This window comes from Aricia agestis, chromosome 5, assembly GCF_905147365.1.
Source record: "Aricia agestis chromosome 5, ilAriAges1.1, whole genome shotgun sequence".
In the NCBI taxonomy this organism is placed as follows: domain Eukaryota; kingdom Metazoa; phylum Arthropoda; class Insecta; order Lepidoptera; family Lycaenidae; genus Aricia; species Aricia agestis.
The window spans coordinates 12,333,288-12,352,091 of record NC_056410.1 but is presented as its reverse complement, the minus strand read 5'-3'; the positions used below and the strand labels follow the sequence as shown (position 1 = coordinate 12,352,091).

General features: G+C 37.0%; 1 protein-coding gene across 1 annotated transcript; it reads left to right on the top strand.

The window, feature by feature from the left end:
- The first annotated feature begins 5,518 nt into the window (after positions 1-5,518).
- Positions 5,519-18,714, top strand: LOC121727114 (calcitonin receptor-like protein 1). The gene is made up of 10 exons (XM_042114794.1): positions 5,519-5,572; positions 9,399-9,521; positions 14,061-14,264; positions 14,773-14,944; positions 15,611-15,742; positions 15,930-16,189; positions 16,534-16,738; positions 17,027-17,234; positions 17,633-17,813; positions 17,980-18,714. The coding sequence occupies exons 1-10, from the start codon at positions 5,519-5,521 to the stop codon at positions 18,712-18,714; spliced, it is 2,274 nt and encodes a 757-aa protein (XP_041970728.1).
- The last annotated feature ends 90 nt before the right edge of the window (positions 18,715-18,804 follow it).

Genomic DNA, 18,804 nt, shown 5'->3' with positions numbered 1-18,804 from the left:
CAATGAATCTTTTATTGTCTGTTTTACACTACTAACAACATCATTTCAGTTACGTTCAAAGGAATTTGAACAAAAAGTTCCTTTATAGGCACTTCGCCAAATATTCTTTTATAGTTGATCGACTATTACTGAATAACTTGTGAAGTCTTCTTATCCGTGATAATTTTCCTTTTCAATTAAGCATATTTTCTACTCCCGTGAATTTTTTCACATTTCCAGAAGCAACCGTTTAGCTGGTAGAAGTGGGGGACACAGGACTAACGATTTTTTCCGCTTTGAAACTTCATATTTCACAAATGGATCCCTAAATCGGAAAAAATCTATGAATACTCGTAATATTTTAAAAAAGATATCCAACGACGGTGTGGTACACGCGAAAAAAAATAATCATCCTCGCTTGACACATCAAGCGAGGATGATTTTTTTTTATGGTACCCTACACAGTAGGGTACCATAAAATATATTTTTTTTATGATTTTATATACCATTTTGTCGGCATCTATATCTATATCTATACATATTACTAGCTTTTGCCCGCGACTTCGTCCGCGTGGACTTTAGTTTATAGTTATTAGAATCAGGTGTTACTTTGCGGAAATCCATAGCTTAAAATTTCACGGGAAACTAAACTTTAGTTTATAGTTGTTCCCGTACATCAATTGAGTCGTTTACGCGCAAATCAGAAAAGTATATTTTGTGGGAACCGCACATTTTTCCGGGACAAAAAAAATCCTTGCCCAGGTTCAACTTAGTACCTTCCTCAACAAATGGGCTATCTAAAACTGAAAGATTTTTTTAAATCGAACCAGTAGTTCCTGAGATTAGCGCGTTCAAATAAGCCCTTTCATATAATTTCCCCCGTTTTTTTCACATTTTCCACTATTTCTTCGCTCCTATTAGTTTTAGCGTGATCAAATATAGCTTGTAGCCTTCCTCGATCAATGGGCTATCTAACACTGAAAGAATTTTTCAAATCGGACCAGTAGTTCCTGAGATTAGCGCGTTTAAATAAGCCCTTTCAAATAATTTTCCCCCGTTTTTTCCACATTTTCCTCTATTTCTTCGTTTCTATTAGTCTGAGCGTGATAAAATATAGCCTATAGCCTTCCTCAATAAATGGTCTATCTAACACTGAAAGAATTTTTCAAATCGGACCAGTAGTTCCTGAGATTAGCGCGTTCAAACAAACAAACAAACAAACTAACTAACAAACTCTGCAAAATTATAATATTAGTATAGATAGTAGTCCCCGACACACCTTGACAACAATTATGGACTAAAATATTACTTTACACAAGTTAGGAATTATTTGAACTTAAAGATAGTAAATATTATTTCATTACTTTTTAAAGTTGTTTTGGCGGAGGTTTTTTTAAATTTCTTAATTTAATTTTATTTCATACTTTTTAAACTTATGTTGGTTATAGTGCAGAATAATTCCTATCAACTTAATCATATTCTCATGATTACCATTTATCAATGTCCTTTTCGATGAGGCCGTTAATATGAGCCCAAACATGAAACCTCCACTTTGGGTTCATAAGAAGCTTGGTTCCTATAGAATCCAGGTGATGCTGCAGCAGCAGCATGTAAATATTTACTGTTTATACTTTATCTACTTCTTACTGGTTGTCGCAATTAAAATGAGCCCAAACACGAAACCTTCGCTCTAAGTTGGCGAGGAATTGGATATCCTATTGATTACCAGGTGATGCTGCAGCACCAGGTCAACTTTGCATTGTTATGTGTATACGTATATAGTATTTTCACAACTGTCATGAACTAGAATGAAATATAAAACCCATCAAACGACTACAAGTTGCTAACGGCCTTTCATGAACCAGATAAACCCTGATTGTCCAGCACTGAGCAGGCTGATGATGATGAATTATAGCTAAGAACACTCTCGATCACGGCAGCTTTCAAACAAAAAAACTAGATCAAAATCGGTCCACCCGTTTGGATGCTACGATGCCACGGACAGATACACACACAGACAAACAGACAGACACGTCAAACTTATAACACCCCTCTTTTTTGTCGGGGGTTAAAAACAAAGTAGCTTTTTTTCCTCATCTCCCTTTGTTCCCTTTAATCTTTAAAACTACGCAACGGATTTTGATGATTCTTACAGTGTTAGATAGCCCATTTATCGAGGAAGGCTATAGGTTATATTTTATCACGCTAAGACTAATAGGAGCGAAGAAATAGAGAAAAATGTGGAAGAAACGGGGAAAAATATTTGAAAGGGCTAACTTGAACGAGCTAATCTCAGGAACTACTGGTCCGATTTGAAAAATTCATTCAGTGTTTGATAGCCCATTTATGGAGATAGGCTATAGGCTATATTTTATCACGCTAAGACTAACAAAAGAATGTGGAAAAAACGGGGGAAATTATTTGAAAGGGCTTATGATCTCGCGACCTACTGGAGCAATTTTTATCTTATTTGGCACAGATAAGAAGTAGACTACGTGAAGGATCATAGGCTATCGATTTTAATCATTTTTTCAGTGGGCGGGTCGCTAGTCGTTAATATGTGCATTCATGCCAAATTGCAGCTTTGTAGGTCCTATAGTCTCTGAGTAAAACCGCGGACAGACAGACAGACAGACGGACAGATAGACCGAAACTATAAGTGTTCCGTGTTGACTACGGAACCCTAAAAATGGAACACGCTTTATCAGGAAAACATTTCTCTATTGAGTTTACCGACTTGATAAAAGGTCAAGCGAATATATTCACTGTACTTCGTCTGTGACACGTGTTACTTTATCACTTCTAATACTTAATCACTAGTTAAGAGTATGCACTCTCGTCCGTGATAGCGTGGCACTGCCCGGTCAAAGTTCGATTTTTAAAGAAAGCATGCTTCCTCATTTTTGAGGGTTCCGTGTCCAAGAATTGAAAATGGAACTTCATCTACTTTTTTCTGTCGGTTTGTCAAATGACTGTATCTTACTAATCTGCACAGATAGACAATTCAAATTTAAAAAGAAACTGTACCATAATCCTAAATAGTCACGTACTGACCAAGCGAGCAGCCTCGCGAGGCTCGAGCCACGGGCCGCGGCACGCTCGGCCGAGGCAGCGCCTGTGTTTGCCTCGGGCGAGTCACGACTTGAGTATTGAACGGCCGTTGATTTGCATCATGAGGCAGCCTCGCGAGGCTGCTTGCTCAACCAGTACGCGGTTAATGACCAAAGGCGTAGCATTAAAGCAGTTTTTCCCAAAGTGGGCGATAACGCCCCCTTGTGGGTGCTGAAGATCTTAAGAGGCCCCTCTTAAGATGGGCTGGTGTGGGACCCAGAAAAAAGCAAAGGGGGCGCTAAGACATAATTTGTTCTGAAAGTGGGCAGTTGACAAAATAGGTTCGGGAACCCCTGTATTAAAATACATAGTTACAAGTTATTAGGATTAGTAGTAGATATAGTTAGAATAAATGTATGGGATTTGAGTTTTGACACAAAGTATCGCAAGCGCCATATCGCGTAGCGTTGCATCAAATCCTAATACTTCTAACTTCGTTGACCGTTGTCCAATTTATATAAGCACACATAATCGTGTTCGGGAATCGGGACATATCTCGGTTATAAATAAATATTATCTCGAGTCTTCACGTCTGTCCTGTTTTGCACTGTAAAGCTGCTGCGTAAATCATTACGCAAGTGGTAACAAATTTATGTATCTCTATCCACATCTACTTGTTTGTTCAACGCTTCCTTCCTATTTCTATGGGCTATTGTAGGAGTATCTAGTACCTTTATCGAAATACAAAGTTGATTGGAAATGTGTGCCTCAATAGAAACGTAAAATGTAAACTTGGCAATAACTTTACCAATTAAGGTAGAGTACAGGAAGTGCCTATTGCACTCTACCCTGTATTCAGTCCATAAAGTTAATATACCTAGCGGAATAGAGAAACAAAGGTCTGAGCAAGAGAGATGTCACTATCAGTAACACTGCGTGGTAAAAAGAGACGTGTGATACATGACAGCAGCACTCTTTTTTTGACGTCCAGTCGGCACGTGCCGCACGTTGACAATTTAATCTCATAGAATTCATGTTCAATCATGCTTGTGTAAGTGTATACGTACACATATTTTTCACACAGATGAAAAAATTTAATTTGTTATTATTTTTAGCAATATTCCGCGAAATAAACTTCCACCTTTAAGTAAATGAGTGAGTGTACGCATAGGCATGCGTACAGTACCTATTTTGTTTATTGCGCACACACTTGGGCACTATAAAATGACTCCTGCTTAACTGGCCTGGTTTCATTGAAACCAGCCAGAGTGCTCTTGTATATTGCGCACACACTTGGGCACTATAACATAACTCCTGCGTAACAACCAGATTGCTCTTGTGTATTGCGCACACACTTGGGCACTATAAAATAACTCACGCGTACCTGGCCTAGTTTCATTGAAACCAGAGTGCTCTTGTGTATTGTACACACACTTGGGCACTATGAAATGACTTCTGCTCAACTGGCCTGGTTTCATTAAAACCAGAGTGCTCTTGTGTATTGCGCACACACTTGGACACTATAAAATTACTCCTGCGTAACTGGCCTAATTTCATTGAAACCAGAGTGCTCTTGTGTATTGCGCACACACTTGGGCGCTATAAAATTACTCCTGAGTAACTAACCTGGTTTCAGAACGCGTCGTGGCCGTTTTCATTAGGGCCACAACACGGATTCGCGTCGTGGCTGTTTTTAAATGCTCAGAACGCGTCATGGCTTTTCTCGATTACCACAACGCGTTGTGGTCGAATAGCACGTCAGCCACGACACGAATTTCGCGTCGTGGCCGGTTCACTATTACCACAACGCGTTGTGAGCCATTTTTTCGCTCACTGAGCGTTTTCGGTCTTTGAGCGTAACATATATAATTGGAATCTCGGAATCGGCTCCAACGATTTTCATGAAATTTAGTATATAGGGGGTTTCGGGGGCGATAAATCGATCTAGCTAGGAATCAATTTCAGGAAATGTATTTTTATTCGTGTTTTATCGATGATCGATAAACTGAAAAATATGACTCTTCCTGACATCTATTGGCGAATAATAATACTATTTTGTAAGCAACTAATTGTTTTAACAACCAGCAGATGGCGTTATTAAGTAACACGAAGTAAATGAGTGTTTGCTATACCGAGCAAAGCTCGGTCATCCAGGTACTAATAATATAATATGCCAGTCGCGTTCCAAATAAAACATCGGCCTCGCAATCAAATTTTTAATTTTTTTTCTTTACCTTATCAAAATTGAAACCAATTAGATAATGACTGATAGTACGAATCACGGTCTGATTTTTCCAAAACGATAACACTTGTTTGTGTTAGCCAGGTATTTAGTAAACACCGTAGTCTGTAGCGGCAGCATCAATGTCCTGACACACAAAGGCTGTTATGATTAGCTCTGAAGGTGGAATGTGCCAAGATAGTTTGTGTACTACTTGTGTTTGTTACAAACTAGTGATGCTCTGTTACGCGCGGACTTTATTCCACAATGTGCATTCTCTGTGAGATCGTTGTTCTTTGTATTTGGATTGTCTGTGTGCAGGTATGTCATAACTCATAAGAAACTATAAATTAACATTTCCAGCAACTTCGTTAAGCAGTTACGAGTTTATTATGAAAGAATCGTACAAGTTGCCTGGATACAAATTATCGTATGTCTTTTCCCAGGACTCAAATTATCCCCACATCCATCAAAATCAGTTTTAAGCGGTTTACACACTGTGTAGTGTGTAGTCAAGCAGGCAGAAAGTTATCAAACTCTTGTCTAATTTCGAGTTATTCTGACAAAAGTTTATCTGTTCAATAGCATCGTTGATAGCTTAACTTGTTTGACGAAGCCAATCAAAATCGCTGATAAATAGATAAATACCTGTCGAAACCTCTGTGAGTTGTGACGTGGTTGTGACATTAAGTAAACTTAACTGTAGGTAAGTGCGTCAGCACGAAAAACCTAGACTCAGTGAAGTTTTCAGCATTTTACCCACACGAGATGACACTTATGAGTTATGACTTAATACATACAAAATGTTAATGAAAATACATACACATATTACATACATTAACTTCGAGATATCTCTTTTAAGGCCCTGTATTCCCAAAAACGTACGATTTTCAAGATCTAAAAGTGACATTAGACATAAAAATATAGTAATTTAAATTCTGAAAAATATAATATATTAGGTGTTAGTTAAGGATCTAACACAGTGGAATTTATATTCCATTAAGTACACAATATCATGAACTTCACTCGATAGAAAAAAATTCCAAAGTAACCTCTTCTTTTAACGAAATTGCCGTACTATGTCCAAATTATTTGGAATTTTCAGATAACTTTTGTACTGAATTAAAGACAAAGAATATAGGGCGTTTCGTTTTTTTTGACTCGATTTAATTGATATATAAAAAAACGACGATCAAAAAACTATAAAATTGCAGGCGCAAAGGTTCGGCTGGTACGCTTTCAGTCACACACTTTGCGTCTCCTGCCACTTTTAAATCTTGAAAATCGTCCGTTTCTGGGAATACAGGGCCTTAAGTTATTGATAACACTACACAGTTAATATCGACCTAGCGTATACTGTATTCGTTACTTCGGTAGCACAAGAAACTGGCGTAGATATAAATTTATGACTATGGTTGAAAATGTCTAGTATTCTGTATTGCCTACATTAAAATTTCCTACACTAAAGTTATATTTCTGCTTTCACTGCGGGTACACTTAGATCGAACCTAGTTAAAATCTATATACTTATAGATAATATATAGATAATAGTATAAAAATATTATATATTATAGTAGGTTCAGAGTAGACAGAATTATATTAATTTATGTAATTATTATTACACAAGTTATTGCTTCTAATTTATTCTAATTCTCCTTTTTTAAATAGATTGGTAAGTACTAAATACAAATATCATTTGCATTATTATCTTTCTTGAAATATATTTAATATTACCTATATCTGTATTCTGTCACTACGATTTATATATTTAATTAACATTGCAAATAAATTACCTCGACTACGTAAGTTTGTAAGTATATTATAATTATTACTTATTGCGAATTTGCATGAAAAATTATGATGCTAATTCCTTTACATAAGTACAGGTATACAACTTACAAGATAATAACAAATACACTATTAATATATCACAATCATGGAATTGATATACAGTACTACGTACATAGTACATATTAATTCCATGGTACTACGTACAACTAGTACATATTAATTCTATGATCACAATACAATGAAAATTACACAAACAGAAATCCAGATTATCTTAAGGTATATTTCTATTATGTTACCGAAATTAGCATTATATTATTAAACTAGGTAGGTACTTATGTAGTTCTAATAATAATATTTTATGAGCTACGCGCAGGCTACGGCGTAGGGCAGCGATCGTGGACCCTTAAAATCACGACAAAGCTTAAAATTAAAGCAAGTGTTTAAAAATATTGAATAATTTTATAATCCTCGTTTTCATTTACTTTTATTTTTTATACTTAATAAAATTAATTAACATACATAATATTATGTTATTTGTTATTGAGTAATAGACGATCAACTAAAAAAAAGTATTCGGCGAAGTATAAAGGAACTTTTCGAAATTCCTTTGAAAGTAACTGAGACGATTTTGTTAGTAGTGTAAAACACGTTATAAAATATGTACATTCCTTGACTATACATTTTTTTTAAACTAGCCGTACTACGTAACCCTATACGTGGGAGAGCCATGCTTCGGCACGAATGGACCGGCTCGACCGGCGAAATACCACGTTCTCACAGAAAACCGGCGTGAAACAGCGCTTGCGCTGTGTTTCGCCGAGTGAGTGAGTTTACTCTGCCCTATTCCCTTTCCTACCCTCCCTTGTTCCCTTCCCTTTCCTACCCTCCCCTGTTCCCTTCCCTTCCCTTCCCTACCTTAAAAGGCCGGCAACGCACCTGCAGCTCTTCTGATGCTGCGAGTGTCCATGGGCGACGGAAGTTGCTTTCCATCAGGTGACCCGTTTGCTCGCTTGCCCCCTTATTTCATAAAAAAAAAGCAAATGTTAAATTTGTTTTCTAATTTGTTACTGTATTGTGTACATAAAATATAAACTGTATTTAAGATTTTTATTTTAATATGATTCTCCTAATTCATATTTATTAATACACATTCATGATCTAGGAACTTTGAAAACTTTTTGTTCCGTTGGCGGGATTCGAACCAGCTACGCTAGCTAGAGATTTTAATGCGCTCGTCCACTCAGCCACTAATCACTATGTATATATAAAAAAAAGATATAATAAATAAATAAAATGGGAATTTTTAGTTTATGGCAACTGGCAACACTGAACATCAAGCGGTACTCCGATCCGAATTTTCAGGTTTATATTATTTTTCTGTGTTTATGACGATTTATATAATATTTACTGATGGTATGTGATGCCAGTACCTTTCTTGTTTCTTGTAGTGTTATTATTGCATAGTCTCATTACGCAAACTGGCATTTTGCTACGGACGTAACTTAAAATTTCGAAAATTATCGACACATCTACCTCACCCGAAGCTTGCGGCGCGACTGGCGCGGTTACGCCGCATCAGGCGTATGATTTGTTGCCGCATTTTTCAAGTACTCCGACGGTATCTAGTCGTAGCGCACGCGCGAGACCAATCATTCATCTAAGTTTTTTGTTATTATTAGGTAATTCATGAGGAATAAATTCATTTAAAACCATTTTTGGGACAGGTAAAACCAAGTAAATTTTCTTATTTTTGCTAATTATATATTAAAGTCCATAAGACAAATTCAATTTCATCTCAATTTACTAATACTTATTGGTAACCACTATAATATATAGAATTTGTATATAAGTACTAACATTTATGATAACATTATCCAAGTTGTTTCTCGGTAAAATACAATAAATTAAAATTCTACATATATAGGAAAAACCAATTAAATAGACTACCTTGTGAACATTTAGATGTTTTTTTTTATTTAAAACTATCAAAAATACAATTATTTAAGTAGATTCGATTATAATTATAAAGGTAAAATAATCATCGTCTAATTACCTAAAGAATCAAGATATGGATGGTTTATAATTTTATAAAAGAAATATTTGTAGTTGCAATTGCATTTATTTCTAAACTAATGTTTGCGTTGTTTAATTGGCTTACGCGGTATAACCATCTATTCTGTGGTATTAAACGGCGATATTACAAGATATAACAATGTAGTGGGCAACGCCCTAAACTTTGTAGATCCCAAAATTACATTGAATTGACATAATTTGACCAAAATTTAATGACATTGGACTGTCAACTGCTATGAATCAATTTCCTCGATGGTACATAACTTGAGTGTGCTATCTCCAGGTAGAAGGCCAAGTGGTGCACGAGCTGTATCATGCGAATGCTGAAGTGGAAGTTTGGCTGCGCGAGTCCCGAGCCACGGGCACGGAAGTGCAGTGTGAGAGGCCCAGCATTTATACCTGCGAGGTAAGTAGATACCAGCACTACTAATATATATTCTGTGACCAGCGTTTTCAGTTGGGGTGTAGGCACTAAGTAGAGTAGAGACCAGCGCATGCACCTAGAGCAGGGGTCACCAAATGGCGGACCGGGGTCCGCATCCGGACCCGATCCATTGTGTGGTGCCGGACCAAGCATGTTCGAAGATGAACTTCGTCAAAAATTAATTTCGGTCTCGAGTCCTCGACATACCAATGAACATGACACGCAGCAACAAAAATTGACACTTTTCTCATTACCAATACTTTTGTAATTTCCGTAATTACATATTTTGTAGGTACTTTAATTTTTTTTTTTAAATGTGCAGACCGCGAAGGTCATTTTTATTTCTTAAAACGGACCCCGAGCGAAACTAATTGGTGACCCAGGACCTTCGATCACCCAGGACCTAGAGTAATACATTTAATATTTAGCTAAACTAGAAACTGAACTTATCCATGATTTATAAATGTAAAATGCATGACAGCATTGTATACTTACTTAAAGGCATACTTGTAATTAAAATTGTAAACTTCAATTAGGTATTATTTTTTAACAAAAAAATGAACCCGACGTCCAATGTAAAAAGTAAAAACAATATTCTTAATTATTATGATCTAAAAAGTATGAAATAATTCTTATTGTTCATTAGTGCCTTTTTCAAAATTCGACTAAACCTTAACTACTTCTGCATCCAATTTTCACTCTTTTGAAGTCGGTACCCGCTCAGAACGTCGTAGTCGGTACCGAATTCAAAAGAATTAAAATTGGATGCAGAAGTAGTTGAGGTTTAGTCGAATTTTGAAAAAGGCACTAGGTAATGAAGAATAATAATTATTTCATACTTTTTAGATCGGGGCGGGCGGGGCGGGGCCGAGCCGCGCATGTGTCCATATTTTGTGGTGTTTGGTAGGATAACTTTCGGAGGCTATTTCTCAAAATTTTAGTACTGAGTGATTATAAAAGAAGAAATACGTGTATTTTTATTTTTAACTAGGATCAATATATCCAAATTTGGCAGGAAGGTTTAATTGCTCCCTGTATAGGGCTCGCTTCGCTCCCCTGAAAATAATAATTTTACTCTTTTTAGTTATCTACACGACCATAAGGGCTGGTTTACACGTATTAAGTAGATAAGTAGTAACTAAATTTGAAGTGCCTGCCGGAAATGTGTCAAGTGACAAGCCCCGCCTGCCAACCTTACAGAAAATAGTCAAAATTCTAATTTCCTTGTTTAGTACTTAACTAAATTTTAACTTACTACTTGCTACTAAATTTTGTGTTTACATGCAATAAATAACTTAAAATTTAGTTAAATACTTATCTACTTAATACGTTGAAACCAGCCATAAATAAGGCTTTAGGTTACTATAAACAACATCTTAACCACCATAATATTGTGTTTTTATAAATTTCAAGGATTTCCCTCGATTGCTTAGGTATAGATCCCATCATCAGATCATCTTCGTAGTGTCCTTGAAAATTGCTGCCTTTGGAAGCCTACCTATATTAACAGGCTAGAATCCTGTTAATATCTAAGGTAGGAAATGTACTGAGGAAATTTTTGGATAAAAGCGATTTGTGAGATCCTACAATACAAATGCGGAACATCTGACACTGACCATGAGTCGAGATGCAAAAGGTATCACATAATAATATAACTACCCCTGCATCAAGTAGCTGACACTTGCACATTTCTCAATATCGCTCAGAACAAAATAGATTCCTCCCTTCTTATTTCCAAACTTTAACCTGAAAGTCCCTTCACAGTTCACGCTCACCCAGAATATGCTCCTACAACCCCTTCTATACTTATTCCTTTCCTCCACACAAATTTGGTTTGAGTGGAGGAAAGTGACCGTTGGCTTCGCAACTTTAGTACTATCGATATTATTACTGAGATTGTTTTTGTAACGGTTCGTGTATTATTGTATCCATGTAAACAGTCAAATACTTCCTGTTTACCTAAACACTTTAGCTGCTGAAACCTATTTCAAGCAAAGCCCGCCCGCCGCGCCGCGCCCGCGCTGTGCGAAACTAGACCCGTCTGAAGCGTTCTGACTTCTGCCCACAGGCGCGGGCCGCGCCTTGTTAAAATTGATTTAGCAGTGGTAGTAAACGGATCTAACGGGTGATTTTTTTGTGCGTATAGAATGCTTGTATACCTTTAATTTATCGATATTTTCGATTGCATCTTTTGTTTAGTTTTGGATTAAAAAAAAAGCTAAAAATGTAAATTATTTTATTGTTCGTAAAATATTGATACGGCGAATCAGGAAAAAAGCTTGAAATATGACTTATTTAATAGGCTTTCAGGTGGTATACTTACAAAATTTTATTTATTACGTAAAAGTTTTGGAGAAATATGGATTTTTCCCTTCAGGGCCGCAAAAAAACGCTAAACTTTGGTAGCTCGTAGCATCAAAACTAGTTTGAATTGACACGCGGGTGTTTAACTCCTGCATTCATAACATTAATGCCTATTCAAAATTGAAGAAAATAGAAAATTTCCGATTTTTCGTCTCCCCCGTACACTGTACAAACACTTAGAACGGATCAAGAAAACGAATTATTTGTTTTAAAGTTTGGCGAGCGTAAACACTAGCGACATCTAAATTAAATACCAGAAATGCTGGTTTTGCTTTCAACCGCTAGATGGCAATAGGGTATTCGATTTGACTTTCATTATAATTAAGGTTGGGTTACACCTAAGGACATGCACCAGAGGCGTGGTTAAAGTTAAAGTTAAGGTTAAAGTTATGGTTATAGTTAAGGCTAAATTTAACTATATTTAAAGTTTAACTATATTTAAATATTAACTAACTTTAACTATAACTGTACCTTTAACTATAACTTTAACTACAATGCCAAATGTCAAATCTTTGGTTAAAATTAAAAATGGACGCCATCAAGATGTCAATATAGTGATTTTGGATAAATAATGAAGTATTCTAGTAAATCTCACGAAAAAGTCAGATTTTGCACCAAGATTATAGCATGGTTCGAAGGTGGTGAACAGATCTCCGGCCTCCTTATAGATACATATTTGGGGTTTCAACGTTGTTTTAAGAATTGAAGGCATAATATGCTAATGGTACATTAGATTAATCATCATCATCGTCTCTACCCTTACATCTTGCAACATCACGTCATTATGATTTACGACTCTATTATTAGTATTATTAGTGTTTTTCATAGTTTTTTACATCGAGACAGATATCTTTGATCATTATGCCGCTGTTTGTGTACCGATTTCGAAAATTATTTTGTTGTTGTATAGGGAATAATCCGAATTTGGTACAATTATCACGAAGAAAAACTTTTTAATTATGGGATGGATGGGATGATGGGATCTATAGGTAAGCAATCGAGGGAAATTCTTGAAATCTATTGTTTCTAGTAACTCAAGCATAATATTATGTTACAAGGTGGTCTGGAAGGTGTCTTTGGATCCAAAGGCACTCAACAGAACTCCTGAACCTTTACACATAAAAGCTTGGAAATTTCAGTGTCACAGGACACTTAGATAACTGCAAGAATTTACTACAATTTCGCTTACAGTAATATACATATAATGCATAGACAACAACTACTTTCGTATGGTAGTGGTTATCTACGTATAAAGCCTTGTGGTCGTGTAGATAACTAATTAAATTAAAAAATAAAAAAAAAACCCCGCCAAACAACTTTAAAAAGTAATGAAATAATATTTCGGGGGACCGCTAAGTAAACTACAACCTACAACCGCCAAGTCGCTGATTATCTCGATTCAGTCCGCTGTGAATTGATCCATAAACTTGTTATGTGAAATCAAACATCTTCATTAGCGGTCCCCCGACACACCTTGACAACAATTATGGACTAAAATATTACTTTACACAAGTTAGGAATTATTTGAACTTGAAGGCAGTAAATATTATTTCATTACTTTTTAAAATTGTTTGGCGAGGTTTTTTTTTTAAATTTCTTAATTTAATTTTATTTCATACTTTTTAAACTTGTGTTGCTTATAGTGCAGGATATTAATTCCTATCAACAGAATCATATTCTCATGATTACCATATTTTATCAATGTCATTTTCGATGAGGCCGTTAATATGAGCCCAAACATGAAACCTCCACTTTGGGTTCATACGAAGCTCGGTTTCTATAGAATCCAGGTGATGCTGCAGTAGCAGCATGTAAATATTTAGTGTTTATCTACTTCTTACTGGTTGTCGCAATCAAAATGAGCCCAAACACGAAACCTCTGCTCTAAGTTAGCGAGGAGTTGGATATCCTATTGATTACCAGGTGATGCTGCAACACCAGGTCAACTTTCCATTATTATGTGTATACCTACGTATATTGAATATTCACAACTAGAATGAAATATATATATCCATCAAACGACTACAAGTTGCTAACGGCCTTTCATGAACCAGATAAACCCTAATTTTTTGTTAAAAAATAATAATTTATTTCTTCGATCGTATCTTGTTTAGGTACCTACCTACCCAGTGGAATTAATTTTCAACTGTTTTCTAGGAACCACCAGACGTTGCTTCGGCGTTTTCTACCAAGCTGTGCAACTACCGTAATGTGCAGTACCACGAGCAAGTGTACAAGTGGGTTGCAGGACGAGGGTGTCTCCTGTACACCCCGGACTTTCTCTACATTAACGGCAGCAACCCTATCAACTTGAATGCGGCTTGTGTCTACGGAGATCTATTTGCGCCCTGCCTTGAGATAGTAAGTTATAAAGTATGGCCGTATGGGGTTAAAAGGAGAGAATATTACGTTTTCTTTACATTGATCTCTCAGAAGAAACTCTAGCTAGTTAATTGCTATACCGTGGTCAGTTATGACTTATGAGTTATGACTTATAACTTACAACATTGCTTGTACCTATATTATCAATGAACATTGCCTTTGCATTTAACAGCGCAGTTAATCTTATTAAGTACATTATTTTATTACAACAATTTAATAAGTATTATATTTTATTTGTAGACCGTATAAATCACCAAGTTTGTGTGCTCACTTCATAAAAATATTATGATTGTGAACGTTTATATGTACTATGAATATTAATTAGTCAGTCACATATTGTCTTGCTTGTGAATTACAAGGCTTGAAGATGCTGTAATAATTACGCTTACTAATGTAGAAGAATCGAACATACACGGAACGACATTTCGAATTCTTCAAGCTCAGCAACTTCTGGCATCATAGTACAACAATATACTCTTGCGTACAGGTTAAAGACGATGGCACATGCGGCTGCTTCCCCTTCGACCCAGGGTTTGAAGAGGTGGCGCGAGTGGTCCGCGACGTGACGGTCTCGTACGCGCACGGTCGATGGGAGAAGTGCTTCTACGAGGCCAGCGACTGCTGCAGCCACATGGCTGGTTACACTGCTTTAACTTCAAGTAAAACATATTATGTGCTTATATGGTGCTATCCAGAGTGTTTGTGTTATTGATGATAGACCGTAGACGATATAGGTAATATGAAAAACGCTGTGCCAGCACCGTAAATCTATACATCTATGCATATAAATAAAATTGGAGTATGTTTGTAATATTAAAATAACCGTTTTTTACTACATGCATATGAATATTTATATGGTACTTACACCAAAATAACAATTTTTAGAATTTTTGTCTGTCTGTATGTCTGTCTGTTTATTCCGGCTAATCTCCGAAATGGCTCGACCGGTTTTGACGCGACTTTTATTGGCGGATAGGTGGTGTAATAAGGAGTAACTTAGGCTACTTTTTAAGCAACTTCCAAAAAGGAGGAAGACATATTTTTACTTTTTTATTTTTTACCTATGTTTTTTTCATTTTGTTGACGTGGACGAAGTCGCGGGTAACAGCTAGTAGTAAATAATATGACTGCATCTGAAGTCTGAACATAGTACCTATTTAGTTTTTATACGGTTACAATATAAGGACACTCCTCAGAGTAACATGACGTGTAATTCCTTCGTAAGAGGCTACCGCTTTTTCTTTGTTTATTTTAGGACATTTCGATTTTCGTGACCATCAAAACTACGTAGATACCAATACCAGATATTATTGCAATACCTATAGGTTTGGACGAGGAAGAGGAATGCAGTACCACATTCGACGGCTGGACGTGTTGGCACGCAGCGAAGGCTGGGACGGTCGCGTCAGCGGTCTGCTCGGAGTTCGCTTACTCCAACACTGGCCCGACGTGCCATCGTGAGTAGATATTTTAGGCTTTGGTTTGGTTAGATTTGGGTTGATTATTATGCCTTTCACAAATGCGAAGAATCATTGTAAATAGGTATTAACATTGAATGGCCCCAACTGGCTTTGGAGGGAAGCAGCGCAATTTGTAGTGATTTGTGACTTGCTTCCAGTAGGTAATGATGAGTTCTGTTCTCAGACTACAGTACAAAGGAGTGTTACAATAACGGCACCTGGGAGGTGGTAACCGACTACAGCACTTGCAGCGTTACCACTCGCCTGCTTCATCGCTACTGGCTCTATATCGGTGTACTAGCTGCGTCCACCGCCGCTTGCATACCAGCCGTCTTCATATTCTTCTTCTACAAGAGACTGCGCGTCACCAGAGTGGCTTTACATAGGAATTTACTCATAGCAATTATTACAAGGAATATCCTGGTCATCGCGAGTAGAGCTAGGGTAAGTTATAGAGGATGTCATAATATGGACCGTGGAGGTATTCCACAGTTTTTTTTCATGATCATCAAATCATCATTTTCATGATCATAATTTCATTTATCAATGCCCTTACGTAGCTAACAGAAAATGGCAAATGGCATCGTAATACAGAGATGGAGACTTCAGATTTTAAGAAATTTTACGGAGTACGGACGCTTAGGTGCAGGATAACCTCGTAAAGAAACTATGGTTCCCAGCAAACATGATTGGTTCTAGAATCTAGATGTATTGACGAGTTTACTCCCTGGACTAGGCCAGCTATGTTGTAAGAATACCATTAGTAAACCACGGAATCTTCATTTAAGATATACGTAGACGAGCTCACCTCAGTCGAGGACACTGTGATGTCCACCAACGGTGTGTGGTGCCGGCTGCTGGCGGTGATGGAGCGGACAGCGGCTAGCACGGTGTTCGTATGCATGCTGATCGAGGGGATATACCTACATCGACTCATCGTAGTCACCTTCCGCACGCAGCTCAAGGTCAAATGGCTGTATGGATTGGGAGCGAGTAAGTTAATTTGCGTCTACCATTTAAAAAAGTCTCTGAAAAAATATCATCTGGAAATTCTCATTTAGAAACGAGTATGTTATTTTACTGAATGGCTAGGGATACCTAACATAGCCCCAAAAAGCTTTGTTAATTTATTAGGATTGCAAATTAAATTACTGAAAGAAAATGAAGTTTTGGTGGTCTCGGTTGAAATGGTCTTTATTATATTTAAATTACATTACAAAGTGACACAAAATCAAACCATTTCACCATATCACTTTTTTACTTTTACTAATTACTTCACAGTTATCGTAGTACTCCCAGTAACAGCGTGGTCTATAGTGATGAGTATGTACAACGACCACTCGTGCTGGATAGTCTACACCATCGCCAATATTCAGTGGATCCTGGATGTACCGAGAATCATCATACTGGTAGTGAATGCGATACTTTTCATCGACATACTAAGAGTCCTAGTCACTAAGATCAGGAACTCTGAGAATGCTAATCAATTGTAAGTATTACACAATCTCTGATCCACATACACAATACTCTCGATACTTGAGCTTGTCTGGGTTAATTAGATATTGCCGTTTGCAATTTTTTATCAAAATATCTTTGAGAGAAGCTCTCTATAGTCACTTCTCGTCGTGTCATCACTCGATGACACGACACATAACACAGAAAGCCTCAATTAACCCTGTCGCTAGCGGGCCTGAGAATTCCCATGTCTGTTAGTACGAAATACATACAATACTGAGGGCCTGTTTCACCACTTCCTGATAAGTGCCGAATAAGCTATCCACCAGTTAACTTGAAGTATGGAGAATCTGCCAAAAAAGCTGTGAATAGCCTATTCGGCACTTTATCAGAAAGTGCTGAAACAGGCCCTGAAACTTTTATCTTTTCCAGGAGCACAGCCAAGGCAACATTATTTTTAATGCCGTTATTCGGAGTCCAATTTATATTTACTGCGGTGCGGCCGAGTACCACGAACTGCGTGGTCGAACAAGTGTACTATTATATTGCCTACACAGTGGAAGGAATACAAGGGTTTCTAGTGGCAACATTATATTGCTATGTGAATAAGGAGGTGAGAGATATATTTAAAAGCGAAGAAAAATAAAGTCCAACTGTAAGTTCATATGCACCTATAAGAGCTACTTTTTAGGATCACACCTTTTAATTAAATACACAAGCATCTCCTAGTACTCAATTAACTTTAATATATTTATCTTAACCAATATTTATTATTTTAGGTCCACTCACTCATTAAAGCAACGTACAAAAAAACAGAAACAGCTGTTGTTTCGCGCATTAGAGGCTCGTTATCCGCAGCAGAGAATAACGCGGGACCAGACGACAGAAGACTCACTTACAGCACCAATCTACCAGCGAACCAGGACGATAAGAAAGACGACATAAAACCCAAATATGTCGCAGAAATAATATCTATACAAGCAAGCGAGAGGCTCGCCGAAATACTCGACCCGCTTTACGAAACAATAGACCCTGGTTTGATAAACGATGACTACAATACCCTGGAACGATCAGATTTGGACGGTGACTCCGGATACATACCGAACAGGAATCCCAAAACGGACGATTACTATGGATTTACTAATGCATCCAGCGTGTCCATCGGTTGTAGGGATTGGTTGAAGGATTCGCCTTACGGTGGTAGCGAATTTACGCCTGGATATATACCTTGTACCAACACAGATAACCATAAAAATGATATAAGTAATTATGGTGAAGACAATGAAGTAGAATATGTTGACATGGAAATAAGAAAAGTGAAAAATGACGACCAAGACGCTACTCATTTAGATAACGTGGAAGAAACAGACTTGTGTCCGCCTCAATCAGACTGTGATAACATGCTGGATGAAATAATGCAGTGCATCCAAACGAAAGAAGACGTAGACCTGAACCCCGAACTACTCGCACCCAACAGACCAGACGGAGATAAAATTGTTTTCGTTGATATATAAATAAAATAAGTACCAAACTCTGTAATCCATTTAAAAATATAAAACTTTTAATATACAGCAAAATATATGTATATTTTGAATTATCAATAA